This window comes from Natrix helvetica (assembly GCF_964273705.1).
Source record: "Natrix helvetica genome assembly, chromosome: Z".
NCBI lineage: Eukaryota > Metazoa > Chordata > Lepidosauria > Squamata > Natricidae > Natrix > Natrix helvetica.
Genome location: NC_138554.1, coordinates 5711015 through 5730533, shown reverse-complemented (window position 1 = coordinate 5730533; position 19519 = coordinate 5711015). Strand labels below are relative to the sequence as shown.

General features: G+C 41.1%; 1 protein-coding gene across 1 annotated transcript; it reads right to left on the bottom strand.

The window, feature by feature from the left end:
- Positions 1-10378: 10378 nt before the first annotated feature.
- LOC309401201 (vomeronasal type-2 receptor 26-like) lies at positions 10379-16059 on the bottom strand (the record flags this gene model as incomplete). The annotated part of the gene is made up of 3 exons (XM_081970263.1): positions 10379-11277; positions 14644-14770; positions 15910-16059. The coding sequence occupies 3 exons, from the start codon at positions 16057-16059 to the stop codon at positions 10379-10381; spliced, it is 1176 nt and encodes a 391-aa protein (XP_081826389.1).
- Positions 16060-19519: the final 3460 nt, after the last annotated feature.

The window sequence follows — 19519 nt, the reverse complement described above, 5'->3', positions numbered from 1 at the left end:
AATTAAAACAATTAAAACAGTTAAAACCCCCAAAAATTTACATATAAAATATTAAAATATTTAAATTGCCAGGGAGGTTAGAAAGTTCTAGTTAAGCCAGGCCGGCTAGTTGGAACAGGTGGGTCTTGAGTTTCACGCGGAAGAAGTGGAGATCGGTCGTTGTCCTGATATCTGGGGGGAGGTCATTCCAGAGGGCTGGGCCCATCACAGAGAAGGCCCTATTCCTGGGCGCCTAGGAGATAATTATTTTGTTTTGATGAGATAATAAGTAGCTGATGGTTCATCTATTTTTTTTAATGAGCAATTGCCAATGAAAATAATAGAAATGATGACTTCCGGTGAAGATGGCCACTTGAGGAGCTGCAGTGACACCGTGGTTAGAGTGAAGTACTGCAGGCTACTTCTGCTGACTGTCAAATGACTGTGATTTTGCATGTCAAATCTCACCAGGTTGACTGGTGACTCAGCCTTCCATCCTTCCAAGGTGGCAGAAAGAGGGAACAAGGGAAATAAGGAACATGTTAGTAGATTAAAGGGAATTGTATTAATATTATTAATGGTGGGTAGTTAATTAAGATGTAAGGGAATTATATGAACCTTATGAAATGTGGATAATTAATTAAGTTAAACGTTCTTTAGGTAAAAATTGAGTTTGATGATGTATGTTGCTTACAGCAAAACAGGCCAACAGCTGAAATGCGAAATGATAATTTCGTTTAACTTTGAAGATAATTTAAAGTGAAGAGATGAAGATGAAATATTAATGAGTGGGATGCAGAATTTGAGAAACATATTTAGCAATGGAGTTGATGGTATTGTAAGAGATTAGAAATTAAGGGCGATTAGTGACATTGTTTATGTTCTAAGAAGAAAATAAATTTAAGATAAAAAATATGGAAAGAGAATAATATGGCTGAAATTGGAAACAGAGATATGATGTAAAATGGATTATGCCTATGAGAGGATGTAAAAGAAAAGATCTGGACAACACATTGTTCATAAAATATGTAAAAATTTGTAATAAAAATCAAAAACCTTGAAAAAATAAAAAGGAGATCCTTCCCTTTCTTAATAATCTTTAAGGACTTTTAATATTCATTAAACTAGGAGAGGCTCTCTTTAGCTGCAGCCTATTATTACTTTATGAAGATCTGGACCATTTCTTGCATAGTTGGAATGCTGCAAAATTGCACAAATTGCGCACACACTGCAGGAGAGTGTCCACTGTTGTGTGGTCAGACATTGCATCTGCTTGTAGGTTAGATGTCATGCTAGTTGTTTCCATTGCTCCCCGGGAAAAAAAATTGGACTGGAAATAAACATCAGGCAGAAAACAGATCCACACATAATCAAGTTCAACTAATCTGATTTATTGCCTTTTAAAAGATGGAGATAAATGTACAAGATTCAAAAACTCAACACATTTTATGCTTGAAAGAACACTTACAAATCAAAAACTGATATCCTATGATACTGTGTTAACTGTATGTTCAGAAAATGGTAATCAGCTTTTTCCTGCTTTTATGTAACACTTTAGGAATGAATAGTATAGAAATGATGAACATGTCTCTGCAAACACTGGGCATCATTTGAGCCAATATCCAAAATATCCTAACAGGGAACAAGACAGCTAGATCACCAAAACCAAATTCAATGGATGTGTTGAAAAGAAGGATTTGGTCAAGAAATCTTAGAAAATGGTGATAACACAACAACATGAGCACTTCCTTTGGAACCGACAATCGTTATAAATCTTAATAATCATAAATATCATACACAACTACTTCTTGGAGACAAATAAAAAATAACTGTTCTTATAACTTTATATACAATATTTTTCGTATAGATAGCATTCTTTTTATTTCTTTTTAAGCAATTTTTCTGAGCCAGTAAGATGACATGATAACATAATTTCTCTTTGTGAGTTGCTCCCTGTGGTTGAGGTCAGGCCGCAAAACAATGATGTAGCATTTTGGGAGGAATATACATCCCAGTAATGCAGCACTGGAGGCCAAGATGGAGAAGACCTCCACAGCTACCATGGCATTTCCTTTTGTGCTCAGATAGGCTGGAAAGAAGGAGATCCACACACTGCAAAAGGCCAACATGCTGAAGGTGATGAACTTGGCTTTGTTAAAGCTGTCGGGTAATTTATGGGCAAGGAAAGCCATAATAAAGCTGGCAATGGCCAAAATACCCATGTAGCCCAAGACACAAAGAGGAGAGAAAACAGAGCAGAAGAAAGACAAGGAGGGTGTAGGTGAGAGAACGATTGTTGGCTTTGACAATGGGAGTATCTCTATACTTTATAAAAGTTGCAAGTACCTAAGAGGTGAAGAAGAAGAAACCAAGAGCTGTTGAGGCTAAAAAAATTCCTAAGGATTCTTCAAAAGTTAGAAAGAACAGCAGTTTCAGGGTACATTATTTCTTTTTTCTTTATTTGTATAATGATCTTCTGAACATTCAAAGCAATCTTCCATATCTGGAAGGAAAATCAAGGAGTTTTATCATCTACGCATTCCATAATATTGAAAATTGCTTGATTAATTTTATGCATCCAAGTAGTTTATTAAAGTTTGCTTAAATCTAATATAAAATGGTAGAATTCCTACCCTACCATTTTGATTTGAAATCTTCCCTTCTGGGCATGGAACACAGTCATAGCAGCAGAATTGATTTCCCTCAATCCCTTTCTTCCAATAACCAGGGAAACAAGGGTCATTGCATCGAGAACCTGGTAGAACCTGGTGATAACCATAAAAGGTTTTGAAAAGTGTGATATTTAAAATAATTTGCAATATTTTGTTTTTTATGCAGGGAAATTATTTTTGACTTCCCGAAAGAATACTGAAGTTATCAAGTTCATCGGCAAATTAGAATGATGTACAAAAAGTTTGGTATTTGGGTATTGTTAGTTTTAATACCAAATAGGGATAATAATATTGATAATTTTAGTAATCTTAATTATATTAATCATACTGAGATCATTAAAATAGCATTGTACATAATACCCTCAGCATTCAACTTCTAATTCTTCCATCTACATACTGATTTAAAAATAATATACAGAAATATGCATAATAATATTTCCCTCCTTTCTAGTTTGTACCACTATTCTGCATCTTAATAACACAAATCCTATATTAATATGTATTCTATTTCTATCCATCATCTCTTGCCCGTTTTAGTATTTCAATTCTTGTTGATTTTTAGATAGTTTTCCATACTCCTCCCTTGGGATTTTGTATTATTTACATTAGTTATACTTACAACATTATAGTAACATTATAAATGTTACAATTGAAGTGTTTAACATTGTAGAATTTGCTCTAGCATGTATATAACCCTTCAATACTTAATTATTCAATATTTTAATACACATTACTAGTAACCATAATAATATTATTTAGATGTACATAACACTATCATCTTTCAACTTCTGATCTGTTCATCTACATATTGATTTTAAAATATTATATAAGAATATAGGGAACAATATTTTCCTTCTTTCTAATTTCTACCTCTACTCTAAAAATTACTAGCACAAATGTTATATTAGGAAGTATTCCATTTCTATCCATCATCTCTTGCTCGTTTTAGTACTTCAATCCTTATTGATTTTTCAGCCTGCTTTACATACTCCTTCTTGGGGATTTTGTATCTCCATGCATCATTCATAGTTAATCTAAATGTTTCTTCCATCTCTACCTCTACCTCTTGCTGCCAGACCTTCAGTACACCTTTCAGTATCTCTGTCCTCACCTCAGGAATTTCTTTCTGTGATAATCATGGGTGAAATTCAACAGATACTGACAGGTTCCGGAGAACTCGTAGCGGAAATTTTGAGTAGTTCAGAGAACCGAGAAATACCACCTCTGACTGGCCCCGCCCCATCTATTCTCTGCCTCCTGAGTCCCAGCTGATTGGGAGGGAATGGGGATTTTGCAGTATCTTTCTACAAGCCACACCCACAGAACTGTTAGTAAACTGGTAGTAAAAAAATGAATTTCACCACTGGTGATAATCAACCACATTTGAAAACAATGTGCCACTGTTTATTTTCAAAAACCAGAAATCAGATTTCTAAAGACATTATGTTCAATACCAGGATTAAAACATGATGGATACAATAATTTAAAACCTGGTTAAAAGCTGGGTTCCAGAAAATCACGTCTTCATCAATGAATAATTTGTTCCCTTTTGGAGCTTCTAGATCCAGCTTTCCCACTCTGACTCTCTGAAAGGATCTGTTTGGAAAAGTGATCAGGTTGGTGATGTCGAATCCACCTGTTGTTTCCCCTTTCTGGAAAACTCTCTCCCCAGCTGAATTGTTAAAAGAAATGCCTTGAAGAAACGGATGGAGCTACTTGAAAGAGAATGAAAGAGATAGACAATTGAAAACAATATAACAGAGAAGAGAACAAGATATTGAAGTTTCATTCAACCATTCTTCCCCTTTCAATAACCACTATTAAATATTTACACTTAGAAATTTGATAAGCAATATTGCATGGAAATGTACATTTCCACTCTATTATTTATTTGATATTAGCTTAAGAAAATGTAACAATGAACTGAAGCAGAATGAACATTGGTTTTTGGAACTGCGTAACTTCCTTATGTTGTCTTTTAGGTCCACTACTTGACAAACTAATTCAAGATAGAGCATATTTAAGTATTTGAGAGTCTGAGTTCTGACTAATTTCTTTTAGCCAGATTTTAGCATTTGAGACTCAAGCATTCTTTGATAGATAGATAAGAGGTAGAGATTGTAACATAGGATTTGTCAGCCTCTGTTTTGCTATTTGCTTTCGGCTGCCAATGAAACGGGAAGGGGGGGCTGGAATTTGAGAGGGGAAGTTTTAGTACAGGAGAAATTGTAGAGTGGGAGTTTTGGTCTCACCATCTACTGCACATGCTGGAGATTAGCGCTTGGTGTTGGTCAAGGCCAACCATCCTGCATACCAACCTGATGATGCTCCTTGAAGATGGAACTCACAGGACACCTAAGGGATTTACAGATTGTACAGTGGGATGAGGGTTACCCGGGGGAGGGGGTTGGTCACATATTGATATGTATGATTTTGCGCGCTTATGCCTCAGATCTTGCTTTGCTTAGCTACTATCTTTTCATAACCAGTAAAAGTACTCTTAATTCTGCAAAATGGAGTTAAGCGGTTTCTTTCTTGGTTACTGATGGAGGCCGGCTTGACATAAAGCAAGATCTCACTTTCGCACTCATCACGGAACTAACACTTTCTGAGGGGAGTGTAAATAACACCAAAACCTTCAAAGGAATGTCTTACCCAGGCAGCAACCAGGAGGACAATATGGGGGCGGTTGCATCCTCATGTCCCTTGGAGACGGAGCGGATGGCGGATCTGAATTTGGAGGAATGATCCGTCCCCCCCCCCAGGTCGTCATTGGGAGTGAGACAGAAGTATGACCCTGAGGAAATTCCAGCTGGAGTTACCACAAGGCGACATCGGCGGCTGGCAGCTGCTTGGCAGGACGCTGATGAGGAGAACCTTATGATGTCCCAGGCTATGAAACTCTTTCAAGAAACTTGGGAGAGGCAACATTTATGCAAGAGCGGTCCCAAAAGAGAAGCTGATCTCCCAGGCCTAGAAAAGAGAACTGCAGAAGCCCTGTTCCACCCAAGGGGGGGGCCTGGGGGCAGACAGTGGAGCTCATCAGGATGGGGAAGCCCCAGCAGCAGTAGCCGCACCTGCGAGAGCCCTTCCAAGAGGAGGAGCCCCCCCCCCACAGATGATGGATGGCAAAAGTTCCTCCTCTTGGTGTGAAATTTGGAGGTGACCCAAAGGAACTAGGATTTTTCCTGGTGCAAGTCTGGAATTTCATGCAACAGTTCGGAGGGGATCTCCCCACAGAAGAAGCCAAGGTAAGAATGGTTACCATGGCACTGGAGAACAAGGCAGCGGCATGGATGGTTACCCTGCACAACGATGACTCCCCCCTGCTGAGAGACTATAATAGGTTTATGGCTGCCCTGAGGAAATGCTTTGATGACCTGCTCACGGAGCAGAATGTCAGAACCGGAATGAAAACCCTTACCCAAGGGAGGAACCCAGTGGCTGATTACATACAAGAGTTTCGTGAATTGTCCATTCATTTGCGGATGGTCAGAAGAAGCTTTAATGGACAGTTTTATGGATGGCTTAAACAAAGATATATACCAAAACTGTGTAAACACCTCCCCCCCCTGTAACTTGCAACGCTGGTACGAATTGGCAGCAGACGTGGAGATCGATCTAGCCAGAGACAAGTACCGCGAACACAGTGAGAAAGAGAAAGCTACCCCTCCCAACCCCCCCAAAGGAACTACGAAAGGAGGAAAAGGTTGGTCTACAAGCAAGCCCCGGTCTACCATCTGCTTCTGTTGCAGAAAGGAGGGGCACCGGGCAGCAAATTGCTGCTCCAAGATTGGTCCAAAGCCCTCTGCCAGGGTGGAGAGGAAGCCAGACAAACAACCCAGAAGGGAAGGGACACCACCATGAAAGGGGTGGAACCTGTTGTGCTATTCCCTCCCATCCTGAGAGAAGAAGAACCATCCTCCTCATCAGGGGAAAGTGAAACCGAATCTGATGACATCTGCGGTGGTTCGGCTCCTACCTCTCTGACCAGACGCAATGTGTGTTGGCAGGGGAGCAGAGGTCGACCCTGAGCCCCCTCACTTGTGGGGTGCCACAGGGGTCGGTCCTCTCGCCCCTTCTGTTCAATGAATATGTGAAGCCGCTGGGGGAGATCATCTGTGGTTTTGGGGTGGAGTATCATCTGTACGCTGATGATACGCAGCTGTACATTTCCACCCCAGACCACCCCAATGAGGCTGTCGAGGTGATGACCCGGTGCTTGGAAGCCATCAGGGTCTGGATGGGGGACAACAGACTCAAGCTCAACCCCTCCAAGACTGAGTGGCTGTGGCTACCGGCACCCCGGTTCAGTCAGTTGATTCCATCACTGACCATAGGGGGCGAGCAATTGCCCCCTGTGGAACGGGCATGCAATTTGGGCGTCCTCCTAGATGCCCGGCTGTCAATGGATGACCATGTGGCAGCCGTGGCAAGGGGGGCGTTCCACCAGGTTTGCCTGGTGCGCCAATTGCGCCCCCTACTGGACCGGGATGCCCTACACACGGTCACTCATGCACTGGTGACGTCTCAGCTGGACTACTGCAATGCCCTCTACATGGGGCTTCCCTTGGGACGCGCTCGAAGACTGCAGCTAGTCCAGAACGCAGCCGCGCGGGTTATTATGGGGAGTACTAGGTACTCCCACGTAACACCGCTCCTGCGCGAGCTGCACTGGCTGCCTGTGGTCTTTCGAGTGCGTTTCAAGGTGTTAATTACTATCTTTAAAGCGCTCCATGGCTCAGGACCTAGGTACTTGCGGGATCGCATCCTACCACACACTTCCCTGCGACCGATTCGCTCTCACAGGGAAGGACTCCTCCGGGTGCCGTCCACTAAGCAATGCCAACGGGCGGCGCCTAGGAGTAGAGCCTTCTCTGTGATGGGCCCAACCCTCTGGAATGACCTCCCCCCCGAAATCAGAACCACCACCGACTTCCGCTCCTTTCGACAAAAACTGAAGACTCACCTGTTCCGTTTAGCCGGCCTGGCCCATTTATAGTTTTATTCTACCTCCTGGCAGATATTTTAATTGGGTATTTTTAGGGTATTTAAATATTGCTTTTAACTACTTTACTTCAGATATGTACAGTTTCTTATTGCCTCCTCTTTGTGTTTGTATTTTCTATTTATTGATGTGTTTTTATTTGACTGTACACTGCCCCGAGTCCCTTTGGGGAGAGGGGGCGGTATAAAAATCTAAATAAAAGTAAAGTAAAGTAAAGACAACTGTCTGATAAGTTCCTGATTGGGCCCCATGACCATCCCAGTAGAACTTAAAGTGCCCTCTAAAAATGCTGGCCCTTTTAGACTCGGGATGCACACGTTGCATTGTTAGCCTGGAAGTGGTGGAAAAAATGGGTTTGAAACTGAGAACTTTGATAGTCCCCATTGCTTTTTGCCAACTAGATGGATCTTTAGTGGGAGGGGGGCTGCCCATTTTGTGACTGAACCTATAGACATGTGGATGGGAGATCACCAGGAGACATTAAGTTTCATTGTGGCCCTGGGGATGGACCGACCTCTCATACTGGGCTTACCCTGCTGGCGTAAATGGAACCCACACATCAACTGGAAGAAAGGGTGTTTGCGCATCCGATCCGCTAAACCCCTTGAGGGAGATGGGAGTGTTTCCAATATTACCAATGCTGAACCTAACCTAGCAGCCGCGGTGCAGGAAAAAATTGAGGGGGAGGAGAAAATCCCAAAGGAATATTGGGACCTAAAGGACGTTTTCAGTGAAAAATCCTCTGATAAATTACTCTCTCACCATGCGACTGAGTGCAGCATTGAGATCCTCCCAGGAGTAAAACTTTCAAAACCCCAGATTTACTCAATAACACATGAAATGGAGGAATTACGGAAGTTTATTGACAAAAAATTGAAAATTTTGCTGAGCCCCTTTTAGAGTTGTGTTTGGACAGGACTTTGTACCAATTCCTGAGTTGCCTCGAGGAAAACCACACGCGAGCTGCACTGGCTTCCTGTGGTCTATCGGGTGCGTTTCAAGGTTTTGATAACTATCTTTAAAGCGCTCCATGGCTTAGGACCTAGTTACTTGCGGGATCGTATTCTGCCCCATACATCCCTGCGACCAATCCGCTCGCACAGAGAGGGGCTCCTCCAGGTGCCGTCCGCTAGACAATGTCGTGGGGCGGCGCCTAGGAGTAGAGCCTTCTCTGTGGCGGGCCCAGCCCTGTGGAATGACCTCCCTCCGGATATTAGGAATACCTCTGACCTCCGCTCCTTCCGTATTAAGCTTAAGACCCACCTATTCCAAGCAGCTGGCCTGGCTCAACTTTGATTTAACCATATCGCTCCTGACGGGTTTTTAACTGGGTATTTTAATTATATTTAATTTCTAGGGGTTTTAAATACAGTATTTTAATTGTTTTTATCAATCGATCTCCTCCTTATGTATGTATGTATGTTTTAGTGTACCTTTGTTATATGTTTGTTTTGTTTACATATTTATTTCGAATGTTTCGTTGTACGCCACCCCGAGTCCTTCGGGAGAGGGTGCAGCTAAGAAATAAATATATTATTATTATTATTATTTTGTCCCTCTCCGAGTGGAGTGACCAGCTTCGCCAAGTTTGGCCCGTGACCTGCAAGGTGTTGGAGGCTGCTCACCGGGCGCATAAGAAACAGGCTGACAAAAAAGGGTGAAGCAAAGGGAGTACAAAGGAGGAGATCGAGTGTTTTTGTCCACCAAGTTTCTACAAACCACCCAGAAATAAAAGAAACTGGGGCCGAAGTATGTCAGCCCTTCCCCTATTGTGAAAATCATTAATCCTGTTTCTGTACGATTGGAGTTACCAAAGCATCTTAAGTGGATTTATCCTTTGCTTTATGTAAATCTGTTGACACCAGAGCATACTTCTTCTTTTTGTGCACCCCTACCTGCACCCCCTGCCCCTCTTCTTATTGAGGGAGAGCAACACTTTGAGGTTAAGAAAATCTTGGACTCCAAGAAACATAGGAATCGAATTCAATCCTGGAAGCATTCCCCCCCCCCTCCCAGGCTGAGTGGGTTGATAAATCTCACGTTAGAGCTCCTAGACTCTTACAGAAGTTCTATGCTAAGTTCTATGTTCTATGCTAAGTACCCTGATAAGCCTTGATCATATTTGAGTCATACATGTCTTATTTCTATTGTTTTATTTTCTTGCAGGGATGACTTCTTTTCCTGAAGGAGGGCCGGATGTCAGCCACTGTTTCACTATTTGATTTTGGCTGCCATTGAAACGGGGAGGGGGGCCTGGTATTTGGAAGTTTAAGTACAGGAGAGATTATAAAAAGGGAGTTTTGGTCTCACCGTCTACTGTGCATGCTGGAGATTAGCGCTTGGTGTCGGTCAAGGCCAACCGTCCTGCATACCAACCTGATGATGCTCCTTGAAGATGGAACTCACATGATACCTAAGAGATTTGCATATTGGACACTGGGATGAGGGTTACCAGGGGGAGGGGGTTTGGTCACATATTGATATATATGATTTCGCGCGCTTTTCCCTCAGATCTTGCTTTGCTTAGCTGCTATCTTTTCATAACCATTAAAAGTACTCTTAATTCTGCAAAATGGAGTTAGATGGTTTCTTTCTTGGTTGCTGAGGGAGGCTGGCTTGACAATTACAAAGGCACCAAATATAAGGTTCTTTCCCTGAAATTGCATACAAATCACTTTTGATCTTTTAATTAAGGGAGCCAGAAAGAACACATGATATACTAATTTCTTTTTGTGAGTTGCTCTCTGTGATTTAGCTCAGGCCGCAAAACAATGATGTAGCATTTGGGCAGGAATATGCATCCCAGTAAAGCAGTGCTGGAGGCCAAGATGGAGAAGATCTCCACAGCTACCATGGCTTTTCCTTTTGTGCTCAGGTAGGCTGGAAAGAAGGAGATCCACACACTGCAAAAGGCCAACATGCTGAAGGTGATGAACTTGGCTTCGTTAAAGCTGTCGGGTAATTTACGGGCAGGGAAAGCCACAATAAAGCTGGCAATGGCCAAGATACCCATGTAGCCCAAGACACAGTAGAAGAAGAAAGCTGACCCCTCATTGCATTGTAAAATCATTTCTTGGAGCTCTGAGTGCATGTCCAACTCAGGGAATGGGGGAGATGTCGACAACCAAACAATACAAATACATACTTGTAAGAGAGAGCATGAGAGGACAATAGAAAAGGCCAATCTTTTCCCCACCCATCTCCTCATCTGAGAACCTGGTTTAGTGGCCATGAAAGCAACAACCACAGTGATGGTTTTGCCCAGGACACTAGAAATGGCCACTGAGAAAGTGATGCCGAACATTGATTGTCGGAGAAGGCAGGTCACTTTGCCAGGTTGGCTGAGGAAGAGCAAAGAGGAGAGAAAACAGAGCAGAAGAGAGACAAGGAGGGTGTAGGTGAGGGACCGGTTGTTTGCTTTCACAATGGGAGTATCCCGGTGCTTAATAAAAGTTCCAAGTACCCAAGAGGTCAAGAAGAAGAAACCAAGAGCTGCTGAGGATAAACCAATTCCTAAAGGTTCTTCAAAAGTTAGAAAGACCAGCAATTTTGGGATACATTCATTATTTTCTTCATTTGGATAATGATCTTCTGAACATGCAAAGCAATCTTCCATATCTGGAAGGAAATATCAAGGATATATTTTTAATCTACACATTCCATAGTATTCATATTACTTTCTGAATGGGTGCCAGTTGTTATTCCTTTGAGTTCTTTCCACTGGCTTCCAAATGGATCATGTTTCTATGAAAATTCAGTTTTTCCCCAAATGAAAAATTTAGGATTGGCAGAAAACAAACAGAAATGGAAGGACTATTATTCTTTGAAATGCAACCCTTTGTATTATTTTACAATACAATACAATACAATACAGTACAATACAATAGTAGAGTTGGAAGGGACCTTGGAGGTCTTCTAGTCCAACCTCCTGCCTAGGCAGGAAACCCTACCACACTTCAGACAAATGGCTATCCAACATCTTCTTAAAGACTTCCAGGGTTGGGGCATTCAACTTCTGGAGGCAACTTCTGTTCCACGGATTACAATAATACAATAGTAGAGTTGGAAGGGACCTTGGAGGTCTTCTAGTCCAACCCCCTGCCTAGGCAGGAAACCCTATACCGTTTCAGACAAATTTTAAATTTTAAATTTTATTGCAGTGATGGCCATTTGGACTTTCCCCATTTTTTTTCCAAAACATGGAAAATCACATTGTTTTTAATATGACTGTACACCGCCCCGAGTCCTGTTTAGGAAAGGGTGCGGTCTATAAATTAAAGTATTATTATTATTATTATTATTATTATTATTATTATTATTATTATTATTATTATTATTATTATTATTATTATTATTATTATATTGTATCACAGCGGCCAGTTGATTCGCTGGATTTGGCATTGATTACTAGTCGGGCCCCACCAGGGGCCTAGGACGTCGTAACGTATTTTCGTAATATACGTGCAGATCCAAGCAGTGCAGCTTTTTGCATTTGACTGATGGTGATTTTGTCAAGTTTTAACTGTTTTAAATGTAATTCCAGTGCTTTTGGAATAGCACCCAGTGTGCCGATTACCACTGGAATTACCACTGCTGGTTTGTGCCATAATCGTTGGAGTTCAATTTTTAAGTCCTGGTATTTCGCGACTTTTTCATGTTCCTTCTCCTCAACTCTGCTATCACCTGGTATTGTGATGTCTATGATTGTAACCTTCTTTTTCTCAACCAGTGTGATGTCTGGTGTGTTATGCGCTAGTACTTTGTCTGTTTGTATACGAAAATCCCACAGGATCTTGACCATCTGATTTTCGGTGACTTTTTCAGGCTTATGTTCCCAACAGTTTGTTGTTGTTTTAATATTATAATTTTTGCACAAATTCCAGTGGATCATTTGTGCTACTGAATTGTGCTGCAATTTATAATCAGTCTGCGCGATTTTTTTACAGCAGCTGAGTATGTGATTATTATTATTATTATTATTATTATTATTATTATTATTATTATTATTATTATTATTATTATTAAAACCGTGAGGATGTATGTACGTCTCTAGTAACAGAGTGTATTGACCCGAACAACAGATTGTAAGTCACAGCTATAAAAATGTATATTCACTAATAACTAAAAGTATTATTTATTTTCACACTAAGATAGTGTATTACAGTTTGCTTAAATTTACTTATTTATTTAGCACCATGTTTTTCCCCAAAATAAGACAAGGACTTATTTTCTTTTGACCCCCGAAATAAGCGCTTGGCCTTATTTTCAGGGAGGTCTTATTATTTTTGAGGTTTAAGAGGCAGTGAGTGTGGTCACCTCGTGGCTGCTGCTGTGTTGCAATATTTTCGGGGAGGGCTTATTTTTGAGGGACAGCTTATTTTAGCGCATGCACTCAAAAGCCCGATTGGGCTTATTATCCGGGGAGGTCTTATTTTTGGGTAAACAGGGTATATGGTAATGTTACATTAGCCAGGAGACTATAATGTTAATACAGACTAGTACTTTGGCTGCCTGAGACTTCTAGCTCTGTTTGTCTATGAAGATTCTCAGTTGCCCAGCTCTGACTGGATAGTGGGGAATGGAAGGAGTTATAGTCTTTGGAGACAGCTGGTCATTAAAAAGCAGTTTTGGGACAACCATGATCTGGATGAATGAGAACATCCACTGACATTTACTTGTTGTGGCCCAGCATGATCTGGTTGAGCTGCTGATGGACTTGGGTAGCGAGAAACCATATGAGTCTGCCCTGGATGATGTGGAGGACCCTGTGCAGGGTTCAGACTCAGAGCAGAGATCAGGCTGGTTGGCCACCAGGAGGCGCCTGAGGCATGGAGCAGTGGGGAGGATCAAAGGCAGTTTGTCCCTGATGCTAGATTAAGAAGGGCTGAAAAACGGAAGCAGCAACTCCGTAGGCAGACTCACAGAAGATGATTATGCACAGGTGGTTGTGGATTGGCCCCTCCCAAGAGAGATTATAGGTGAGGTGTTGGGAGGGGACATTTGCAGGAAACAACCGTTCAAATTAGTAGTTAAGAAAATCTATCTGTGTATTCTAGCCGTGTCTGCTCATTTGGACTATCTGTGTTGCTTCATTTGAATTATCTGGGTTGGTCTATTGAACGTGAGTTGTCTGGGCCCTCGGCCAAAGGATTTGTTACCTCAGTAATTAAACAATGGCAAACAGCCAAGCCTGTGTTCTGATTTATTCACAGGCATGGAGAGGGGGGTTAGAACATTTAGCTATGCAGTTTGGGATGAGCACCCTTGAAATGGTGTGGGAATATGAACGTATTTCCAGCAAAATGTTGCAGACGACAGGGACCTTCAGTTTGAAAAGCAGGCAACACAGACTCATCCCCAACAGCCTGTACCTGTCTTCAACAGGGATGGGACACAGGGCAGAAAGCATAGCTCCACAACACAGTCCTTTCAGCAGCTCCAAGATGGTTCCATACCATTTCTATTACTCAGGTGACCCTGAGGACACAGACAAATTTCCAAGTGGCCACAACAACTCTCAGAAATAATGCGAATGATCAGCTGTCTGCAAGAAATATAAATCCTTCCATTCCCCACCATCCAGTCAGAGTTGAAGAAGCTTCTTGGATGAGAAGCAAAATGTCTTCAAAGGGGGCAAGCTAGCTCTGCACCAGAAAGAAAGTCGAGTGCCTTTCCTGCTGCCTCCACAAATGAGCGTCGCAAACGGGAAGTGCCGTGCCAGCAGGATTCTAACCGTCCACATGAAATGCCAGCTCATTTTCCCACCAAAGTGGTACCTATTTATCTACTCGCACATAACATACTTTTGAAATGCTAGATCGGCAAAAGCTGAGTCGAGTGACAGGCGCTCACCACACCACTTAGTACTAGAAGTCAAACCATTGGAGCTTAATGACCTTCTCCAGCGTCATTAACCATTGTACCACCGCTCCTCTTCGTTTGCTTAAAACAACCTATGAAAACTTGCTGGAATGTCTAACCTACCCTTTTGATTTGAAATCTTCCCTTCTGGACATGGGACACAGTCGTAGCAACAGAATTGTTTTCCTTCAATTTCCTTCTTCCAGTATCCAGGGGAGCAATGGTCATTGCACAGAGAAATTGGAAGAACCTGGTGATAAACATAAAAGGTCTTTTGCAAAGGATTTTTTAAAAAAATATTAATCTTGCAGGATGCAATCTGATTCAGTAACCGGGACCAAAGATTGATCAGTGACCAACTCAGAGTAGATTCTTCAACATTATCCTGGGACACTTTTATTCATGAGTTATTAATCAATCTCTTTAATCTCTTTAATTCTTTACTTCCCAGAGGGCTACTGAATATTATCTAGCTGGATTTATATTATACATTAAAAGTTGTTGAAATTACAATGATGAGCTAAAGGGCCTGTTTGAAAAAGGCAAGGTGAGTGGATTAATATGCGAGAGGACAATGCTATAGAAATAAGGCAATGCCCATAATTTGAAAGATAATTGCCACTAAAAACAAAACCTGACTTTTACATTATAAGATCATTTGGTATACTTGATTCATGCTTGATCATGGGCCATTGTATTCCATTTTTTTCTTACAAACTATTCTGACCCAGGCTTCCTTAAAAAGCATGAAGCAAAGTCCTGGTCCCAACAAAGCCTCTTTCATTTACACGACTGTGAATTCCTTTCATTCACAGTCAGCAAGGCTTGGCAAACAGAGGAATTTCAGAGGAATATTTATCAACACGAACCTTATCTCGCTTGGAGAGCTGCCAGATAACTAGTTTGCAAACGCAGGGGAAGGCAAAACTTGGCACAGAGTCTCCTCCAGTCACAAACAGAACTTTCCACTCTTCAAATGACCGAAGGAACGAATTGTTTCCTGCAAAAGCCTCCTCCCTGTTCACTCCTCTTTTGTTTAGTATGGGAGGGACCAATCTCCTCCAAGGTACGGCTTTACTCCCAAGTCGACTCTGATTGCTTAGTTGTTCTTGTCTTCTGGCAGGTCTGCGCATGCACACATTGGGAACAGGCTCCAGCTGTTCTTCTGCCTCACTGCTGTCTAGTTCCCTCTCTGCCTCCAACATAGAGCCCTCGTCTTTCCTCAGGACTGGCCCATGTTCCTCCCCAACCACCTCACTTTTTGACTCTGCTGCCACAACACAAACATTGAAATTAGATTTCTAAAGAGTCTAAGTATGGTGTCAGAGACCAAGACCTCTATTTGGGATCACAATATGTCAAGTTATAGTCCATCAAATGAGTCCATACCTGATTAAAAGCTGGGTGCCAGACAATCAGATCTTCATCAATGAATAATTCTTTGCCTGTTGGAGAGCTGGGATCTATTACTCCGACTCTCACTCTTTGAAAAGACCGATTGGGAAATGTGATGACGTTGATGATATCAAATCCACCCATTACGTCCCCATTTTCATTTAGGGAAACTTTCTCTCCAGCCGAATTGTTAAAAGAAATGCCATGTAGAAATGGATGGAGCTATGTGAAAGAGAATGAAAAAAAAAAGGGGGGGATAGGAAGAATAATACAGGTAGTCCTCTATTTACAACAGCTTGTTTAGTGACTGTTTGAAGCTACGATGGCACTGAAGAAAGTGATTTTACAACCATTTTTCACATTATGACATGTTTTCACATTTATGATCTTTGCAAAGTCAATAAGGAAGTCAGGGTACCTTAACTGTGTTACTTAACAATAGTTTCTTGATGTTCATAACTAACTGGATTTTATAAGCAGAAAATATTAAGACTTTCTGCCATGGGTTCAAAAGATAATTCGAGATCAAATTGCTTTATTGAGTTAAAAGAAAACCTGACTTTTACATTGTAAGATCATTTTGTGAACTTGATTAATGCTTGACCGTGGGCCATATTTGTTCATTGTATTCCATTTTTTTTCTTACAAACTGTCAGATTTCCTAAAAATGCCCTAATTGATTCATAAATATCGAGTCCAATTTTTCAGTGCAAAACCAGTCATTTATTAGGAGCTCCATTAGGTAAGATCTGCTCGTAGTCAAGCCTGTGCTTGGTTTGATTTATTTCTGAATTTTACCCCTGTTCCTTCCCTCCCCTCAGTCTGTGTCATAAATCACAGTACCCTATAAGTTGCACCCCTCCCAAACCTCTTGCAGTAAGATCTGACTCCAGCTGACAATATGCATGGAACGCACTCCCTCCCCATCATTCTGTCCCCATGACCACACTGAGAATTGAAACTGTTCTGACCCAGGCTTCCTTAAAAAGCACGAATCTCAATTCTCATTGAGATAAAAGAAGTGTCCAGTGCAGAAAGAATACCTGCCAAGGCTGCAGATGTGGAAGGTCGTTTTTTTCAACCAATATTGTTTTTTTCTTATTGAACCTCAACATGTGCAGAGCCTGCAAAGCATGAGATACAGCATAAACAGCATTGTAGATGCTGTAGCTTTGGCCAGTCATTTCCATTTCAAAGACAGGCCCAGGAAGATTCTCTAGCTTCATCTCCCCAGTGCACTGTCTATTGTGTGTGTCTGGTAATTCTGATTTTGAGAATGAACAATCGAAGGATTGTTCCCAAACATCCTGCAGAAACCCATCTCTGCAGCCCGAATGAGGTTTGATGGTCTGAAGAAACTCTTTGAAACCTGCAACTGCTCTTGAATGAACGCTGAAGGAAAGAGCCCCATGGAACATCTGGAGATCCCAACCGATTTGAAAGCCAGAGACCACAAAATCAATCTGGGCAGTCATGATCCACACCTTTCTAAATAATGCCATTTGCTTGCTTTCGGGATCTGCGATAAACATGATAGCTCTCAGCCACATAATTGTCCCTGATTCTCCATAGACGAGAAATGCGGTGCTGTCACTATTCCTCAAATTAATGAAAACACTTCCGATTACATGATAAAGTTCTCCATAGTGTTCTATGTGGATTAGTTCTGAAAGCCTTTCTATGAACGATGAGCAGATACCGTTCTGTGAAAGTAAGGGCTGCATTTTCTGTAGGAAACGTTCTCCATTATTGTTATCCATAGTAAAAATCCCAATCCACGTCCACCTGAAATGATGAAGCAGTTGGATAATCCCAACATATTGATGGTCCTCTTTGGGGACCATGAAATAAAGTGAAGATCGCTTGGTTGTCTGAAACTCCTCTTGGGCTAATGAGCCGTATGTCAGCTGAAAGAAAGCAGAGTAACATTCTGTTGAGTTGTTAGCTCAAATCCAATCTTTCTGGATCTAGTTTTCTTGTAAAAAATACCTAAAGAATGAATTTTTCATATATTTCTTTAGGAATTGAATGGAATTTCTATGAATTATTTCAAGCACATTACAATAGTTCATTTGTTTGAACAGGGCCAGGGTGTGCTACATTCACATCTACTCTCTGTGTATGGAGTGACTCTAGATACTCACTTCTATGATTGGCATTGTAGCTTCACAAAAGAGTCCTACGTATTATACCTTAAGATCTGCAGAATGTCTTACTACAAATCTAATATCTGATTCTCAGTAAGTATGCCATAACAACAAAGTACAGAATTTTTCTGCTCATCTCCTCCATACTTACCTGTGGAATCTTGAAGAAACTTACAACTTCAGCTATATTAGATGATGTATCAGAACCTAACCCTCCAATGATGGCCATGAGATTTTTCTGGTGATCACATTTGTAATTAGGGACAAATTCCTGGGATTTGAAAAGAAGTTCCAGAGTGCTACGATAGGTCATCCTTGCATTGAGGTAACTGTCATAGATGTGGAACCCAAGAGTGATGTTGGGTAAGATCTGGGGTTCCTCATTGATCTCCTTCACAGCAAAGGCCAAGGCAAGGACGTGTTGGTAGAATTTGGTTGTTACACTGAAAATAGATTGAGCACATCTTTTCAAAATAATAATAGTTCATAATTTTGCAAATTATATTAGGATGGTCATTGCATATCTGACTACTGCAAAACCTGTTTCTGAGTGAAGTGTTAATTAATTTTCTAATCAATCCAAATATACTTTGCACACAATTTATTTCCTTTAATATTTTTTCCAGAAAATTAATCAGCATAAGACATACTACATTAATTTCTGAAATTGTAACTGCAGTGTTCAGTTTAAACTAGAATGCCATGGCTTGTTTTATTTTCTCAGTTGATTTAGTTTTCGTGAGAAAAATAACCTCTCATTCAAGCACAAGGAGACCATGAACAATAAAAAGCATATTTATTTAAAATGTATTTGTATATAGTCTTTTGCAAAAGGATTCTCAATCATGAAAGACAGAAAGAGAAAGTCGGATAGGTCCGAATACATGGCTTAAATACATTTGGAGTAACAGTTCGCTCCCCTTACATAACTGTGTTATCTAAACTTTCTGGCTACTCGGACCAGAAATCCCATCATTTTCCCCATAACAAGACAACCAATCTCATCATGGCAGCTTCCTGACATTGTCATGGCAGTTTCCAGTAATATCAGGCTGACCTGGCATTGTATGTCCCAATCAACTTTATAGCCTTGTTTTTTTTTCCAAAAGAATGAACCCTTTACATAATCTCTTATCTTAATGTATGACAGATGTGCTGCTAGGGTTATAAAAAGTGTAAATGTGGAATCACTCAGGTTCCTTTATTTTATAAGAATAATCCAATTTCTCTCAGTTTTCCAGGAACTAGAATTAGAATGAATGATTGATTAAGGGTGAAATTCTCTCTAAACTCATACATCTTGCTCACCTGAATCTTTCCAGTTCGGAAGGAATGTCATAATTCTTAGCTCCCCCAGAATCATTATCTAAGGTGTGTGTCCACTATAGACTGCATCAGGTAGAGATACTGAAACATCTTTACTCTATCCTACCATTCCTTACCTGTTCAGTAAAATA